At 37.5% G+C, this 19,697-nt stretch overlaps 1 protein-coding gene and 1 non-coding gene across 3 annotated transcripts; one reads left to right on the forward strand and one right to left on the reverse strand.

Annotated features, from left to right (window-relative positions):
• Nucleotides 1–486: 486 nt before the first annotated feature.
• LOC136203731 (TOM1-like protein 9) lies at nucleotides 487–9,089 on the forward strand. Of its 2 annotated transcripts, XM_065994950.1 has the most exons (11): nucleotides 487–861; nucleotides 1,567–1,701; nucleotides 3,868–3,946; nucleotides 4,131–4,229; nucleotides 4,323–4,436; nucleotides 4,601–4,761; nucleotides 5,411–5,492; nucleotides 5,725–5,810; nucleotides 6,676–6,864; nucleotides 7,483–7,934; nucleotides 8,328–9,089. In XM_065994950.1, the coding sequence occupies exons 4-11, from the start codon at nucleotides 4,173–4,175 to the stop codon at nucleotides 8,951–8,953; spliced, it is 1,767 nt and encodes a 588-aa protein (XP_065851022.1). In that variant the 5' UTR covers nucleotides 487–861; nucleotides 1,567–1,701; nucleotides 3,868–3,946; nucleotides 4,131–4,172; the 3' UTR covers nucleotides 8,954–9,089. The 2 variants fall into 2 exon arrangements, with proteins under 2 accessions (XP_065851022.1, XP_065851020.1); XM_065994948.1 differs by lacking the exon at nucleotides 1,567–1,701.
• Nucleotides 9,090–10,793: 1,704 nt separating this feature from the next.
• Nucleotides 10,794–10,875, reverse strand: TRNAS-CGA (transfer RNA serine (anticodon CGA)). Its single transcript has one exon. It is a non-coding gene; the product is annotated as a tRNA-Ser (tRNA).
• Between the last annotated feature and the right edge of the window lie 8,822 nt (nucleotides 10,876–19,697).

The following is a 19,697-nucleotide window of genomic DNA, read 5'->3' on the forward strand; positions in this document are numbered from 1 at the left end:
CCCTTCTCTTGGCTTGCTCCAACCAACGAGGTGGACCTCTTTTTTCTGGGTAGACCTAACAAGGAGATCCCCTTTGAAACTCTCAATAATAATAGAGAGTTTTTTCGAGAAGAAATCAATAGGAATAAGGACAAGACAAATTCAGGGCTTTTAATATATTAAGCCAAAAATAAATTAAAGAGATATGTCTAGCAAAATAACTCGTAAGAGAAACGACCTCGTTTAACTAATGGCGTTATCATGGCCCACAAAAACCACCGTATAAACGATAAAAACCGTCAGATGAAAATGGTCGGTGAACGGACGGTGGAAAGGACGACACAGCGCAGTGGCGCAGTCCTACTCGGACTCCATCTTTACATACGTGTCATTTTCTCGTTGGTCTTATTTTTTTAAATATTCTCCCAAAAATAATTCAACGGAAACAGGAACGAGGAAAAAAAATATTCTTTTAGAAAAATAAAAAAAAAATTCTGCGGAGGGCAAGACGAAAAAAATAAAAATTTGAGAGAGGGAGAGAGAGAAAGTGGGCTGGGTGGGATAAAGGACTCTGCTGTTCGATCTAGAGAGAGAACGGTACCTAATTGGATTTATTTGATTGCTTTATAACGATTTTTGCCGGAATTTCACGTGGAACCTTAAGTTGTGTGGTGCGATCTCTTGCCGGAAAAGTTTGTGCACGGTGCCGGAATAGGATACATCTTGGTTGTTTGGGATAAGTAGTGAAGAAGAGGAAAGGGAAAAAAAAAAGGAAGCAGCGATGGTGAATTCCTTGGTAGAACGGGCCACAACCGACATGTTGATCGGGCCCGACTGGGCCATGAACATCGAGATCTGTGATATGTGTAATCACGACCCTGCGTAAGCGCTGCTCTTGATTCTATTCTATTCACTTCTCTCGTTATGCTTTTGTTCTTTTTGGGTTACTTTGTGATCAAGTTTGAGTGATTTTGAATCATTACAATTTGCATGATATGTGTTTTTGAACGGACTTCATGAGGATGTCATAGTTTAATCGAAAAGTTGTTTAGAAAACTTAAATAACTTTTCTGGTTAACGAATGAAACTAGTTTCTAAATGATGCAGCTATTTCCTGTATGGGATTATTTAAGTATTCTCATTGATTTCACTCAGTTTCAATTTGTGGAAGAACTGGATTTTTTTGTTTTAACGCGTAATGCGACCAGGCCGCCCCTTTATTTTAAAGCTTGCTGAAACAATGTCTTAATTAGAGATAATTCTTTTCCTTCCAACTCTGGTGAAACAAAAGAAAATTCTGTCATCTTATGTTGGGCCCTTTGAACGTTATGTCTTCATTTGCAGTTTCCTTGATTGTTTTATCAGGGAAGTGGAAAACGAATTTTAATACTCATCCATTTTAGTACTATTTGGATGGATTTACAATACAGCAGAATCTAGTTTAGGGAAAACGAATTTTAATACTCATGCGTATTATTTTCAATAAGGTTTTTGTTGAGTGCTCTTTGGAACAATTTCTTTCGCCATATTACAAAATTTCACGTTAGGGAAAGTCTTGGCCAAGTCCAAAGCCTAACTAATGTGCAGGAGTTCTTAAAGGCGACGTGGAGACTGGCTAGATGATCAACTAAATTTTTTGCTGGGACCTTCCTAAATATCTAAGATAGACACAATTCACTAGAAAGGCTATCTCAATCTCAGCTTGAAACAGGTTGATGTAATGTGAGTATGTCCTACATGTTTAAACCTTGTAGTAACTCTCTCCTCAATGTACTTAGGTAGAATATTGACAAAAAAAGGTGCTGAGAGAGACGGGGAAGAATAATCTGGATGAATCTTTGAAGATTTAGAATTATTACTTGCAATCAACAAGAGTATAGCATAATACAATTGTTATTGAGGATAGCATAGTTTAATCGAACAGTTGTTAGGAAAACTCAATGAGTTTTTTGGTTAACAAATGAAAGTAGATTCTGAATCCTGCAACTAATTCCTGTATGGGATTTTGAAAGTTTTCTTATTGATTTCATTCATTATAGGAAGAATTGGATGCTTTTATTTGAAGCATGCTGAAACTATCTCAATTTGGAGTCAGTCATTTTAATACAAATTATTATTGATCCTATTACAGCAAAAGTATCTCTGCAAAATTGTCAAGAAACCTTAAGTTGCTCAACCATTAGGCTGTTAAAAATCCAATTTAGCAACAAGCCATCTCTTTTTTTTCCTCAGCCTTATCAACTGCTTCATTAGCAATTTATGCTTCTTAGGAGCGGCCTCTTGCCAATTAAATTGGCAAGGGAAGGCTTGCCCCCAATACACCCTTGTGGTGGGACCCCTCCCCGGACCCTCGCTCAGCGGGGACGCGTAATGCGACCGGGCCGCCCTTTAGGAGCGGCCTCTTGCCAATTAAATTGGCAAGGGAAGGCTTGCCCCCAATACACCCTTGTGGTGGGACCCCTCCCCGGACCCTCGCTCAGCGGGGACGCGTAATGCGACCGGGCCGCCCTTTAATATAGCCTGCCTTCTTCATTATTCAAAGCTTTCGAGGAATTAGAAGTTGTCTCCAAATAATATGGCTTATTAGCCAAGCATTATCAAATTAAACCTCCAACCTGTCCTCCCAATCCTCCACCACAACCACAATGCATTCTGGTACTACAATCTTGGATATGTTGGGTACCCTTCTTCAAAAGTTGGAGAGAAATTCTGAGGATGAATTTTTCCCTTAGTTGGAGAGATTGAAGTAAGAAAGCAAGACAAAAGGGATGCGTTACAGAATGCTCTAGAAGTTTCAACTATAAAGTGCTTAGCAAGCTGAATAGTTGAAATAGCATACCATGATGGTAACTAGTGGATCAGCTCATGGTAATCTTCTATATGTTATATTTAGCTGAGGTATACCCAGGCTTTATGCGTGCTACAGAAAAAAAAAAAACCTCATTCCAGTTAACTATGGCATGGACATGGAATGGTATGCCAGTAATTCTTAATCTAAGTAAAGCATAAAAATGATGAAAGCCGATAATATTCTTTTGTGACATTACTGGAAAACTTGCTATGAATTTCATATGGTTGTCGACTTGTAAGCACTAGAAATTTGGAGAGAGATTGAACTAAGAAAGCAAGACAAAGGAATAAGTTATGAAATGGTTCTAGAAGTTTCAGTAATAAAAAGCTTTGTAATATGCATGCCATGATGGAGACTGTTGGAGCAGCTACATGTTATACCTTGTGTGCGTTATATTTAGCTGAGCCATATCCAAAATGTCATAGGACTACCATGACCCCCAAAAGTACCTCATTCCAGGTAACTATAACATGGAATGGCATACGAGTGATCATCAATCCAAGTAAGCATAGTTGTTAAAGGCGCAAGGTGCAATAAGGCGCTAAGGGGTCCTGGAGCCTAGGCGCAAGGCGAGGCACGCGTCTTAGAAACATGAGGCACATAAAATAAAATAAAAATATATACTCTTTTACTAGTTAAGAGTAAACCAAAAAAACACACATATGATCACACAAACAAAATAAAACCACATAAAAACATAATACTAAATCATAAATGTCAAAAACACCAAATTTCAAGGCGCACAAGGCGAGAGCCTTTTGTACAGCACCTCAATTTCAAGGTTCAAGGCTGAAGACCTTGAGCCTTGCTCGAGGCGCGCCTTTAACAACAATGCAAGTAACGCACAAAGTCAGAATGATATTCTTTTCTGACTTTATTGGAAAATTTGCCAAAGCATTTTATGGTTGTCAGTCTTATATGAAGGTACTATGAAAAAGTTATCACTAACCTAAATGAAAACTATAATTTGATGATGGTTAGTTATAAAGCATCGTCGGTTTTTAAATTTGGAATCTTTGGCTTTTCTTTATTGTCAGACAAGCAAAAGATGTTGTTAAAGGTGTAAAGAAGCGCATTGGGAGTAAGAATCCAAAAGTTCAACTTCTTGCTCTGACGGTAAGCTTTGAGAACTTTTTTTTTCATCAATTGTTATAGGTTACTTTTTCATGTGGCAAAAACTGAATTCATGAGTATTTTTTGGTGAATAAATTGATTGAGAGAGTATGTTCATGTTAGCTTTTTAACTACTTTGATAAGATGATTAAATGTTTCAAATTTTGCCTTGGGTTCTACGTTTTAGCTTTTGGAGACCATTGTAAAGAATTGTGGGGACATTGTCCATATGCATGTTGCAGAAAGAGATGTTCTACATGAGATGGTGAGGATAGTGAAGAAAAAGGTGAGGATACTTGTTTTTCTTTGCTTTCTTGCCCATGTCATATTCATTTTCTGTGAGAAACTTGTTCATAGTGTTTGTGATGCTCAATTATAGCCGGACTTTCATGTCAAAGAGAAGGTACTGATTCTAATAGATACCTGGCAAGAAGCTTTTGGTGGACCAAGGGCAAGATATCCACAATATTATGCTGCATATCAGGAGTTGTTGGTACGTTCTTGCACAAACATTCTAATTGAAATCAGAAGCTGAATATTGCAGTTTTGATTAGATAACGAACAGATAGGATTCATCATTATTTCATGTACTGGTATCCATGTAGTATTGAGAAATATAGTATCACCATTTCTGGGACAAATCTCTTGTTGTTTCAGCGTGCGGGGGCAGTGTTCCCTCAGAGAACGGAGAGGTCTGCACCTGTATTCACACCTCCACAAACACAACCACTGGCATCTTATCCTCAAAATTTGCGGAATAATGAGTTACGGCAAGATGCAGCAGAGTCTTCTGCTGAGTCTGAGTTCCCGACATTAAGGTATAGTTTTTAATCTTTCTTTTATGCCTTCATGAAATCTAACATAAAAATAAATTTGCCAATTGATAAGACACTTCTGTTGGTGTTTCTTCCTTCCTAGTCATATATCATCTATATCTGATATTTAAATTTTCGGTTAGGTATTAGGATATGTGTGTATTTTGTAACAGTTCAATTCATGTAGCGTGATTTTACTTTTATCGCAGTTTTAACTTGCATTTGTTGTGAAAGTATTCGTAGCTCGAGAAAACACAGGTTTTGCATGATCATTTGCACTAGCATAGCCTATATTCCGTTCGTTGCAAATTGACAAATAATATGAATAGAGGGGAGCAATAACTTGATGCAAAACTGTGGTCCTCTGACTGATATCTTAGGGAGTAGGGATGATCATTTACAAATTAGGTTTCAGGTATGGAGAAGCACAGATTTCACTTAATAATATGCATCCTTGATTCTAGATGGCTGTGCAAATGACCTTGAAAGTATACGTTGCAGCCTTGTTTATGACTTGGTTTATTTGAGAGAAGGCTTTCTACTCCGGTCTTGTGTGGATAGTCACTTTCTTTAAAAAAGTTTCATTTGGAGCTGCTTGATTTAGAGCATTGATTTTGCATGTTTATGTTTAATTTGAGATTTATTTCACTAGCTTGACAGAAATTCAGAATGCCCGGGGTATAATGGATGTCCTTGCAGAGATGTTAAGTGCACTAGATCCTGAAAACAAAGAGGTAAATTTTTACTACAATATTGGCTAGTCAAATTTATCTATCTCAGTTGATATGATTTAAGGAATCTGATCAGCTTCTTGGTGTAATACATATCTTTAATTAGAAGATTTGCTTGTTGGAACATGGAAGTGCGTTAAAGCTATAATCATTGCACTTCACATTTATAACATGATTCTAGAGTTCATTCCATATTTTACAAGCTTATTCTTTTTCCCAAATTTATGCTTTTTAGGGACTTAGGCAGGAGGTTATTGTTGATCTGGTGGAACAGTGCCGTACATACAAGCAAAGAGTGGTTCATCTTGTCAATTCAACTTCGTGCGTAGCAATTTATATATCAGTACTCATTTTCTTACATAGTTTCCACGCTTCTCCTTTCTCAATCATTTTTTGCACTTTTATTTACATGGTGTCTTGCATGTATTATTGGTTGACACAAGCACTTTGTAGGCGTGCAACGCGTTATAGCTGTTAAAGCTATTTTCAGAAATTCTTACCCAAGACAATGGTTTTCAAAATCAATGACAGTTTCTTTTTAAAGTTGTTTGTTGCATGCACTACAATTTGAACCTAGAAGAATGCACAAAAATACCTTCTTATATTAATAGTAAAACATCTAAGATAATCTGTTATATTGTCTTTTCAAATCAATATTATGTACTATTTCATAATTATTAATTATATCTATATAATTATATTTATATGCATTGCTGTCAGTATGACTAGACAGTGGATCAGCTTGGTCTGCTAATATATATATATATATATATATATATATATATATATATTGGTGAGTCTAGTGCTTCTTGGAAACTTGAGAAACTATGGTGGATGTGAACCGGCACAATCTCTCAACTTGCTCAAATGCTGGTGAAACATGATTGTAGCAAAGGAAATAGCATATCTTGGTTACTAAGATGCAAAATATCAAATATAAATCAAATGCTGGTCTAACATAATTTAACTAAGAAAATCAAACATATCTTAATGGTTCTTAAAGATGTAAATATCAAAATAAAACTAAATCTTAATACTGGACTGCACCAAACCAGATCATTCATTGACTGGTCCCAAGTTTAACTTAACTGGTCAATTTGGTGCAGGACAGAACACTAGTGCAAAGGACTGCCTAGTTTTGCATTTTAAATGCTTAAGACCCATTACTTTCAACCTTATTTTTCAGGGATGAATCCTTGCTATGTCAAGGGCTTGCATTAAATGATGATTTGCAGCGTGTACTAGCCAAGCATGAATCTATTGCTTCAGGAACCCCTATTGTGACTGTAAAACCAAAGCTTGAATCTGGAGGATCGCTTGTGGATGATGGCCCTCTAGTTGATACTGGAGACAACAACAAAAACCCGGAGCAGGGGTGAGTGCATTCATTCGGAATAGTATATATCTGATTCCAATTTGCATATAGGTTGTAGTAAATCCATCAGCCTTTTGTTCTATTCTATACATTAACCAGATGGTATTGAAGCATACATAAGTTGGTAGTATGGGCGCTGACATTAGAAGTTTGTTCTTTTCATTTTCTCATTGTTATTGGTTTTAAGATTGTATTTTTTTTCCACTGTTTGCATATATTTGTTAAATTTGGTCATCATTACTCGAATTTGGTTTGAGTTTAGTTATAATTTAAATTTTTGGGATATGTTGATGTGTATGGTTTGTTATCTTATACCACTAATTTGACCAATGGTTTTGATACCATTTGTTGCATTTAATCAGCTGAGGAATTTTCTAATAGGTTATATGATTGTATTGAAATGAGTTTGAGGCTTTCTGAGCTTCATAAAATCCTATTTCCCTGTTCTTGTAAGTGATGGCAGCATCTTAAGCACTTCTAGGTTTAGTCAGTGTATGAAGGTTAAGATTTTGTGAAAATAATTTTCTTAAAAGAAGTTGAGTGCTTGAGTTCTTGTATGGTTAAAAGATTGAGCAACTTCTGCTATTGGAGCTGGGTGATGAGATGATCTTTTTGCAGGTCTGCCTCTGTTCTGAACCAATTGTTACTCCCTGCACCTCCTACAACTAATGGCGCAACTGCCAATCCCAAAATGGATCTGTTGAGCGGGGATGATTTCAGCTCGCCAAAGGCTGATAACGCACTGACCCTTGTTCCTGTGGGGGAGCAGCAACCAGCCACTCCTCCGTCTCAGCAGAATAGCCTTGTTCTTTTTGACATGTTTTCTGATGGTAACAACCCTCCAAATGCTGCCAACGTGCAACCTACTCAGCTGCCTGGAGTACCCAATTCTTTGACTCCACAAGTCCATCAGCAACCAAATTTTCAGCCCCAAGAAGCTGGAATGTACCCAAATGGGAGTGTTTTAAATATGGTACAACCAGGGTATGATAATTCACCGTTCATGCAATCTGCTGGACCTGTCTGGAATGGACAGATTACACAGCAGCAGCCAGCGTCACCAGTTTTTGGTAATATCTTTTTCTTCTTAAAGTGTATTATAACAGTATATAGTATTTCGTTGCTGGTATGTCATTTTTTAGAATTTAGGGTTGTCAAAATGAGTTGACAAGTCATAAACAGGTCGTCTTGACATACTCTGGTGACCCATTAAGGGTCAACGCTAACACAACCCATTTATGAAACAGGTTGACTCGTTTAACCCGATCAACTAAATGAATAAAAAGAGAGTAAAAAATAACATGACCTGTTAAACTGTTTCACCCATTTAACCTATTGTATAACAAAATCAACTGCCATATTTTAGATGTATGAAGGAATGGAATGGCAGCATATGAAACAGTAATAATTTATTTAATGACCTGCTAGTGTAGCTTAAGTTATGATATTTGGAAATTGAAAAGGTGGTCAAAGCAGTGGAGCACTGCCTCCACCTCCATGGGAAGCTCAAGCAGCAGATGGAAGCCCGCAGTACCCTCAGCCAATGCAAGTTACTCAGGTAGTGGTAACACACTCACAGCCAGTTGCAAGTGGTATGCCTTTAGAGAACAATCCAGTTATGGGTATGTACATACAGCCAATGGCAAGTGGGCAGTTGTCAGCAGTTAACGGTCAGGGTATGCAGAACAATCAGATGATGCAAATGCACGGTGGTGGTGGCGGACCACCGTATATGGGCATGGGCATGGTTCCACATCCACAGCCACAGCCACAGCCACAGCTACAGCTACAGCTACAGGGAATGCAAATGCAAGGTGGGCAAATGTACCCACAACAACAAATGTATGGGAACCAAGTCCAGATGGGAGGAGGATATGGGTATGGGTATGGTCAGCAGCAACAGTACGTTGAGCAGAGAATGTATGGCCTTTCTGTTAGGGAGGATAATGGGAGAAACTCATCTTACCAGGTTTCTACTTCATCCTATGTCCCACTTAACAAACCTTCTAAGCCTGAAGATAAGCTATTTGGAGACCTCGTTGATCTATCAAAATTCAAGCCTGCTAAATCTACACCTGGAAGCATGTGATTTTATTTTATTTTATTTTCCTTGTCATTTTTTTACTTTTTCAATATATATATTTACATTTTTGCCTTTTGTTCTCATTATTGTGTTTTGTACATTCCTTGTAGAGAAGAAGAAAAAAATATGTTAGACATGGATTTATTCATTGTTGCTAACTTTATTTGTAATCCTTGATGAGCTGAAATCGCTTCAAATCCTAGATCGCGTTTTTTGCTCTCTGAACTTTCAAAGTGTCTCGATAGCTCCCTGAACTTACATAAAATGTTTAGTTAGCCCTCTGAACTTGCATAAAATGTAATCAATTAATCATTCGGTTGTAAAAAAAGTAAGTTAAATGCGGAAGATATGTTGCATGCATCTTAAAAAAAGTAAAACAACCAAGATCAAGGTATGCGATTATAATATTAGAGAAGAAAATGTTTTATAGTTGAATAAGTAAGAAATTCTTTTTTAACATGTTTTAATCTATTTTGTGAAGTATTTAATAACATTCTAAGGCACGTGTAACATATCTTCCGCATTTGATTTACTTTTTTATAACCGAATGATTAATTGATTACATTTTACGCAAGTTTAGGGGGCTAACTGACCATTTTATGCAAGTTCAGGGAGCTATCGAGACACTTTGAAAGTTCAGGAGACCAATCAACCATTTTGGACAAGTTCAGGGGGCAAATGATGTATTAAGCCTTAATTTTATCAATACTAGATAAATAAATCTGAACATGCTGTTGTTTAATTGTCATATTAGAGTTTTTAAATTAAATATGTTCAAAATGTTTTCTGCATCACTAACAAAGTTACAAACATGTTAAAGTGAGTTTATCAACAAGTTTCGTTATTTGGTATGTGATACAAGAAATAATAAAGAATTTTAATACAAGAAATAATAACGATTAATAAAGAATCTTAATACAAGAAATAATAACGATTTGTTTCCAATGGATATCCAAATTTCCAGTATGTAGCCATTGACATCCCTAATTGGTGCGCAAAAATGAGTTTTTTCCGTACAATTTCAAATCTTATTTAGGTGACTAGAAACTTGATCGGTACCATGTCTTGGTTTGATTTGTATTCTTTTATGAAGGAGTACGCCAAGTTGTTCCGCTTGTTGGAGGTTAGAGGAGGGTGGCCAAAATATGAAATTGTATATGAAATAAACTGTTATTTTATTAATGATGTTTGAAATTGCACCACTTAGTAAACGTTAGATTTAAGGTTGCATTGTTTCGTACATGGAGGCTAAATGTGCTTTCCCATATTAAATGAGAAGGCAATAAGATAAGATGATGATGATGAAAGTTGCATATTTATAGTGATTGTAGCATTAGAAGTTGATACAAAAGATACATGATGAAGATTATGCAAGAAAAAGTGCAGCCTTGAGCTTAATTTTGGAGAGCAGTGTTGTATAGGAAGGTTGGAAAGGGAGGAAAAGTTGAATGGCATAGTTGATGAGCATAGAAACAATTAGATCAAAAGTAGGGTCTAGTGTTAGAAAATAGAAACAACACAAGTAATTGAATAATTGGTGTAAATCAAGAAGAATTAGGGAGAGGATGATGATTGAAAAAGCAAGTATTAGGCAATTCAAAATCAAGAAAAGAGAGGCAACAACAACACATACTATGAAACAGGAATACAGAAATGCTATCAGGATTAACTCTACCATCTTCTCTTCTCTTTCTTATTATCATTCTTTTCTGTTCTGCCTTTTTAAAATAAACCAAAGCAACACACAACCCACAAGTAAAGAATAGAATCTAACTTCAACATTGCTTTGTGTCAATTTAAATTTAAATTAAAAAAAAAAAAAAAAAAAAAAAAAAAAAGAACAAAACGTCGACAGCAGGATTCGAACCTGCGCAGGCATAGCCCAACAGATTTCGAGTCTGTCTCCTTAACCACTCGGACATATCGACTTACGTGATTCATTTTTCCTTTTAACTTACATAACCAGACAAACATTTTATCACATCTAAGCTGTAATGCTACGTACAATAATAATAATAATTTAGTGAAGAATGTAGTTTAAACTCCCTATTCAGTCAATTTACATTTTTACAAACATCAAATCATTTAATATATCTATAATTTAGGAATAACTTATTTTTTATATATATCTATAATTTAAGAATTGATTTATTCTTCTTGGAATGTTAATTTTAGATGGATTTATTACTCATTAAGAGACATTAAAAAGGATTGAAATTCCTCTATAAATCTACACAGTATCAAAAGGTATTACTAAAAAAAAAATAAAAATTGAGCGTCCATCAAATCTTGTTGTGACCATGACCGAAACTCCTAAGAACTACAGGATCGGCTCTAGACATAGGTTTGGAATACGCCGTCCTAGGGCCCACAGTTGGAGGGGAACCCAAAAAATTTTTGGGTATTATATGTATGTATGAAAGTTAAATTTTTTTTTAATATATATGGTGATAAAATCATATAGGATGACCTAATTCTTTCTGAAAACCTATTGTAAAAAAAAAAAAAAAATTAAAAGGTTTGTCCAACCTTTACACTTTAATTATTACATTTTATATTAAAGGGATTCTTATTGCTTATTTTGCCGGGAGCCCCTAAATTATGAGGACCAACCCTGAAGAACTACCACGGTTGAACCACAAACCATTGTTCAAAATTCAAATGATAATGCACCATTACCAAATGGAATTATTCTAGATGATGCAAACTATCAACTATGGTCGTAACTTATGGAGCTAAGCATTAGAGCTCGGAATAAGGTTGGCTTTCTCATTGGAACAACACTAGAAACCAACTAATGGAGAAACGAACTTGGAAACATGGATGATATACAATAATCGTGTCAAAAGTTGGATGATTAACTCAATGAGCCCAACCTTGATGCATCACTTCATACGTCTTCAAATCGCTAAAGATATCTGGAAGGCTGTTGCAAAGACGTTTTACGATGGTACAAACGAAACACAATTGTATGAATTAAATCGTCGTTTTTTCACTACTCACCAAAATGGCATGTCCTAATCTGCTACTATAACGAACTAGTTCGTACATTTTAAGAAATTGATGCCCGTTTTGTAGAACAATAGGTGACCATTGCTGGACTCGTGTCAAAAGTTGGTTGATTAACTCAATGAGCGCAACCTTGATGCAACGCTTCATACGTCTTCAAATTGTGAAAGAAATCTGGGAGGCTGTTGCAAAGACTTTTGTATGATGGTACAGACAAAACACAATTGTATGAATTAAATCACCGTTTTTTCACTACTCACCAAAATGGCATGTCCTAATCTACGTACTATAACGAACTAGTTGATGTATTTTAAGAAATTGATGCCGGTTCTATAGAACAAGAGGTGACCATTGTTGTAATCGTGTCACTGCATAAAACCATGTATCGTCTTCATGTTCATATTTTTCTGGCTGGATTAGACTCCGAAGTGAGATTCTACGAAAAGATCCACCTTTAGATCCTGATATTCTATGAAAAATATCCACTTTTGAAAGGACTACAACCAGCGACATACCATGGAAGAATCAAAATTTGCAACAGACAACACAGTTTTTTTTTGCCTCGAGAAAAGGAACGGATACTAGTAAAAGAAATCACTTCAATTTTACTCATTGCGGTGAAAGCGGACACTCCAAGCAACGATGCTATGGAATAATTGGCTACCTTGAATGGTGGAACTTCACAAACAAAACCTCGAAATAAGATTAATGTGGCTGTTGTAACGACTACCAGGGATGATGATGCTCATCCTTCCTACAACCCTACTGCTCATGTGGTCCTTGATGACACATATGGTACGTCTTGTGCACACTTTACTGTGAAAAATATATGGATTATTGATACAGGTGCAACCGATCATATGACAAACGATTTCCACCTCCTTACAACAATTTGTCAATCACCTAACCAAAACATTTTGAATGCTATATCTTCAAAATAATGCAAAATCACCATCAAAGTACAAAACTAGCACGGGTAAGTGTTGATGAAGTTGTTATATATATATATATATATATATATATATATATATATATATAATGCATACCCAGCCCCCTAAAGTTGTCTGTTTTGTTCATTTAACCCCCTCACCTTACGGGACAACCCTTTAACCCCTTAAACTCCATAAAAATGTGTTTCTCACCCCCCTTAACTTGTCCAAATTTGTCATTTTACCCCTTCTTAACTCATCGAATATCCTATTTACCCCCTTAACTCCATAAAAGTGATATTTCTCACCACTTATGATCATATTTACCCTCTTAATTTCATAAAAATGGTATTTCTTATCCCTTTATAGTAGTAAAAAAAGTTGAATGGAGAAAAAACGAATAAAAAATACAAATAACAAGAACATTAATATAAACAAGTTAAATACATTATATGTAGGGATAATGTACCGAAATGGGCCTATGATATTTGGGGAAGTATCAATTTAGGTTCCACTTTTATGGAAAACATAAATATAGGTTTAACGTTTAAAAAAAGTTATCAATTTAGGCTTCGATAACGGATTGTAAGGGGTGAAAAATACCACTTTTATGGAGTTAAGGGGGTAAATAGAACATTCTATGAGTTGGGGGGATAAATGGACAAGTTAAGGGGGTGAGAAATACCATTTTTATGGAGTTTAGGGGGTTAAAGGGTTGTCCCGTAAGGTGAGGGGGTTAAATGAACAAAACGGACAACTTTAGGGAGCTGGGTATGCATTAAGCCTATATATATAATGCATATATATATTCTACTTTAACTTTATTGTGATGTTGGTATTTGAAATATTGATACTTTTCAAGATTTTCCATATTAAAAAACAACGTATTTGGTGGAGGAGATAAATGAGGTTCGTGATTTAATGGCAGAATATATTGTAAGCAAAATCCATTAGTACGTAGTACACTATACATCTTTTAAAGAAAATATTAATGATAACATTAGTGATTCAAAATTCCATTTGAAAATACAGTATGTTGTGATGGATTGGATAAAAATACTATTACGTCTTAGTACTAAAGGATTTCCCTCATTGTGAATATGTTAAAAGTGATAATTCTCATTTGTTGAATATATTAGAAGTTTATTTTTATGTAGGATTAACCCTACTTAGGATGATATTCATTTTATAGGGGAGATTATGTCAAAATTTTCGATAAAACATTCGACAGAACCTTTAGAACGTGAGTTCCATTTCATGTGTAAAAAATTCAGGATTAGTATTTGCAAAATTTATTCTGTAATTCCATTTCGCTGAGCATTTGCAATGTGGGCTTTAGTGACACAATATACACATCCTATTGACCTAAAAGTATGTGACTAATGTCTATTTTTTCACTAATGAAGAATAGTCCGTTGTTTTCCATCACAATAGTGTAAGGAAGCACCTATGATATTAGAAAGGTGCGGTAAAAAAATTCGATGGAGAAATTGGAAAAATAGATTGTGATCTTTTAAGCAATTACATAGATATGTTTTTGAGCCAGGTGAAGAATGTTCTTGTGAAGATATTTTTTAAGCATTTTATCTTTAGTGTTAGGCATAGTGGAGATCCTATGAAAATCCTTTACAATTGAGGATCTCCGAACCATAAAGATGTTCCAAAAAATGAAAGGTTAATACCCTGTAGAAAGTGGAAGATAAGAGTGAGAAAAATATAGGCAAAACTATTAGAGATATTATTTATCCTATCTGTATATCAAAATACTTAGTACCTAACTTATAGGATTAGACTTTCACTACAATGTGAATTGCTTCATGTATATATTGGTTTCACACATCAATAACAATTAAGCAACTACACAAACTCTTACATGGTATCAGAGACCAAACCCTAACCCTAATCTCTTCTCTCTCTCTCTCTCCTCACTGAATTCCTTCCTCCAAATAATTTTTGCACCGCCGGCACACCCCCCCTCCCATCGCCGCCGCAATGACAAATTCTGCAACCTCAAACACCGGCCCAACCAACACCGACCCTGCTGCCTCCACAACAGCCAACACCGAAACACCTCCTACCACTCACCCGTCCCTCACCGTCTCCAATATATCCACCTTCATCAAGATAACCCTAGACATGGAAAAAGGTCACTATCCGACCTGGGCTACCCTATTCAAACTCCATGCCAAAGCTTTTCAGGTCATGGACCATATCATTCCCAATCCCAACTCTGATAATTCTGCCAACTCTATGCAACAAAAGCACCTTGACCTATGGTCTCGTATTGATGTTGTCGTCCTTAAATGGATATACAGCACCATTTCCCTGGATCTACTCCACACTATCATTGAAGCTGACTCTACCGCAGCCACAGCATGGAGCCGGCTGCAAGATATATTTTCTGATAACAAACATTCTCGATCCATGTTAATCCTTGAAGAAACATCTCGTGCCCGTAAGCACAATCTTCCTCGGGAATCACTTTCCCTCACCGTGGCATCCACCGATCCCGCACCATCTAATTTCCAATCACCCCGACCCGCACATCAGACTCACCGCCCGACTTAAATTAACCGTAGCGGAAGATACAGTGGCCGCCATGGCCGCGGTCGAGGGGGTCGATACAATCCCAGATCGCCGACGGGGCCCTATTATCAGCAATCCACCTTCACGCCTTAAGCATTCACATACCCCTAGGCGCCGCAGCAACCATGGGCCACCCCACCGTGTCTGTTCCCGACGAAAATCAGAATTATTCCGGTCGCCATCCTCCTAATTCCGGAATCCTTGGACCACGTCCTGCCATGCAGCAAGCACACCTCACTGCAACAAATCCAACATATGTGCCTACTAACATTGCAGAAGCTATGCATATCATGTCAATCACAGCACCTCCTGAACAGTGGCATATGGACACCGGAGCAACATCTCACATGATAGCTCACAAAGGTACACTCACCTCTTATTTTAATTCGAGCCTCAATGGTAATATTGTTGTCGGTAATGGTTAGTGTGTACCTATTTACGGTTCTGGTAATGCATCTTTAGTCACTAAAAACCGTCCGTTAAAATTGAACAATGTTCTGCATGCTCCTAGGCTCATCAAAAACCTTATTTTTGTTCGTTAATTTACTGTTGATAATAAAGTTTCTGTGGAATTTGATCTGTTGGGTTTCTCTGTGAAGGATTTATAGACGGGGACACCTATCATGAGATGTAATAGTGCGAGGGATCGCTATCCAGTCGTGTCTCGCCCTTCAATCCCTTTTTCGTCTCCTTCCGCTCTTACTGCACTGTCGTCTGAAATCTGGCATAATCGTTTGGGTCATCCAAGGCCTCCAATTTTGAACAATCTTCTGAATAAAAATTTAATTTCTTGTAATAGGATTAAGAATGATTCTGTTTGTTCTTCGTGTGTTAATAGAAAACAAGTTAAATTATTGTTTCACTCCTCTTATAATTTTACTTGCATGCCATTTGATTTAATACACAGTGACATTTGGACCTCACCGATCCTAAGTTCCAATGGTCACCGTTATTATGTGCTTTTTCTTGACAATTACGCCAATTTTTTATGGACTTTTCCGTTAGCTCACAAATCACATGTCTATTTTGTATTTCTCACATTTCGATCCTATATTCGCACCCAATTTGAACATGACATTAAAACTTTTCAGTGTGATAATGGGGGCAAATTCAATAATAATTCATTTCATCAGTTTTATGAGAACAATGGAATGCAATTTCGATTTTCCTGTCCATACACATCTCCTCAAAACGGAAAATCTGAACGCACTATCCGCACAATAAATAACGTTATGCGCACGGTCATGAACCACGCATCTGTTCCTTTCCGATTTTGGCACCATGCCTTAGAACTTGCAACTTATCTGCTCAATATATATCCTCACAAAATCTTAGGCTACCATTCTCCCACCAAAATACTGTACCAACATGAACCAAAATACAGTCATCTACGTGTCTTCGGTTGTCTTTGCTTTCCTCTAGTTCCCTCTACGTCTCGACATATGCTAGAGGCTCGTTCATACCCTTGTGTGTTTTTGGGGTATCCGTCGAATCATCGCAGATACAAATTTTATGACCTGTCTAAACAAAGAATAATCGTCTGTCGTCACGTCGTTTTTTATGAATCGAGTTTTCCCTTCTCCTCGACACCGTCAAATTGACAATCTGTCTCCACCGTCCTTGATCAAGTCGACGGCTTTCTTCCCACACAGCCCCCTACCGAAATTGCTCCCTTTGTCCCACCGGGTCCGCCCGTATCTTCCAACCGTCCGCCTCCTTCTATTCGTATTAATTCGTCCTGTCCGTCTCCGCCATCCCGCATCGAGTCTGTCTCTGCGATAAATTCACCATCATCGCGTTCTGTCACGTCATCACCCGTTGTCTCTCCGTCTGTCCTCTCCGTGTTCATCTTCTAACCAAAATTCGTCCCAATCCGCAATTTCTAGCCCAGTGCCTGCTGTTGCGTCTCCCTCAGACACAATAGATTCACCCTCCACTGCTAACACACACCCAATGGTCACTCGTGCACATCACGACATTTACAAACCTAGACGTATGTTAAATTTATCTGCTTCCACACAATCTGTCCCCTCTCCTATTCCTAAAACACCGATTCTTGCATCACGTGATCTAAATTGGACACATGCCATGACTGATGAATTTGAGGCTCTTATTCAAAATAAGACGTGGGTCCTCGTACCCCATCCTAAAAATGTTAATGTTATTCGTAGTTGGTGGATTTTCAGGCACAAAACAAAGTTTGATGGGTCATTTGAATGTTACAAAGCTTAGTTGGTTGGAAATGGTTCAGGACAATTGGCTGGCGTTGACTGTGGAGACACGTTCAGTCATGTGGTTAAACTTGCTACAACCAGGGCTGTTCTTAGCATTGCACTATCTAAAAATTGGAATCTTCGCCAGTTGGACGTGAAAAATGCTTTTCTCTATGGATATTTACATGAAACGGTATATATGCATCAGCCTTTAGGATTCCGTGATAAAGAACATCCTGATTATGTCTGTCTGCTCAAGAAATCCCTTTATGGGCTCAAACAAGCTCCACAGGCCTGGTACCAGCGATTTGCAACCTTCATCACATCAGTCTGTTTCATTAACAGCGTCTATGACCACTCCCTATTTGTTTATCAGAAAGGACCGGACACAACATATCTTTTGCTATATGTTGATGATATAGTTCTTGTAACCCCATCTAACACACTTCAGGCTTCTATCATTGCCAAATTGGGCTCCGAATTTACCATGAAAGATCTGGGCCCTTTGTATTATTTCTTGGGGATCTTAGTCACTCAGTCACCAGGCTCTCTGTTTTTGTCTCAACGTCAATATTCATCAGAAATTATAGCAAAGGATGGCCTTAGCTCATGTAATGCTGCAGCCACACCCGTTGATACAAAGAAAAAACTGAGTATATCATCTGGCTCATCCTATCATGATCCTATAGAATACATGCGACTGGCAGGTGCTCTCCAATATTTAACTCTTACCAGGCCCGACATCTCTTATGTAGTTCAGCAAGTATGTCTATTTATGCACGATCCCAAAACTTCTCACATTGCTGCTCTCAAACGGGTGCTTCGGTATATTCACGGCACTCTTGATTTCGGTCTTCACATGAGCTCTTCGTCTCTCGGTCAATTGATCTCATATACCGACGTTGACTGGGCAGGTTGCCCCGACACCCGCCGATCCACGTCAGGTTACTGTGTAATTTTAGGCGATAACCTCCTCTCCTGGTCGGCAAAACGGCAGCCCACCTTATCTCGTTCCAGTGCTGAAGCAGAGTACCATGGAGTGGCAAATGTTGTGTCAGAAACATGCTGGATCCGCAACCTCTTGATTGAACTTCGATGCCCAATTGCAAAATCTACTATAGTATATTGTGACAATATCAGTGTCGTCTACCTCACAGGAAATCCAGTACAACATCACCGCACAAAGCATGTAGAAATGGACATCCATTTCGTTCGGGAAAGAGTTGCAAAAGGCGAAGTTCGCGTGCTCCATGTTCCATCTCAGTATCAATTGGCTGACATCTTCACCAAAGGCCTTCCCTCACCACTATTCGATGACTTCAGGAATAGTCTCAATGTTCGCCCTCCGAACCTTTCAACTACGGGGGTGTATTAGAGATATTATTTATCCTATCTGTATATTCAAAATACTTAGTACCTAACTTATAGGATTAGACTTTCACTACAATGTGAATTGCTTCATGTATATATTGGTTTCACACATCAATAACAATTACGCAATTACACAAACTCTTACAAAAACTATTTGGAGGGGGAAGGGCCGAAATAAAAGGTACCTATTTTATCCACCTTATTTCCTTTGTTTTCATGAAAAGGTGGATTCCTCGTCTTTTGCTTCTCGGAAGTAGAAGGAATGTCAACAACAGAACGCTTATTCCAGGCGTGGAGCCAGCCCAAATTCGGGGGCTCCGGCCCCCCAACCACCGGCTCCACTCTTGAATAGCGGTTAGTTCGCCCCTTATAGCCCCCTCTCCAAATATTGGTTTATATTTACTGTATGTAGTGTAATTTTAATATTTGAGAATGGTTGAATTGGTTTAAGATGATGCTTTGAAGTAAGTAGTCATTGGTTCATCAGAAGACGTTAGAAGCTTCTCTTTCTAAGCGGATTCCTTGGGTATATAGGTATTTTGTGAAAAGGGAAAACGATGATATATTGTTTCTTTGGGGGAGCACATTTTCTCAGAAAAATGTCAGAGAGGGAGAAGATAATTGAGAACTTCGGACTTTCTC

This window comes from Euphorbia lathyris, chromosome 8, assembly GCF_963576675.1.
Source record: "Euphorbia lathyris chromosome 8, ddEupLath1.1, whole genome shotgun sequence".
Lineage (NCBI taxonomy): Eukaryota > Viridiplantae > Streptophyta > Magnoliopsida > Malpighiales > Euphorbiaceae > Euphorbia > Euphorbia lathyris.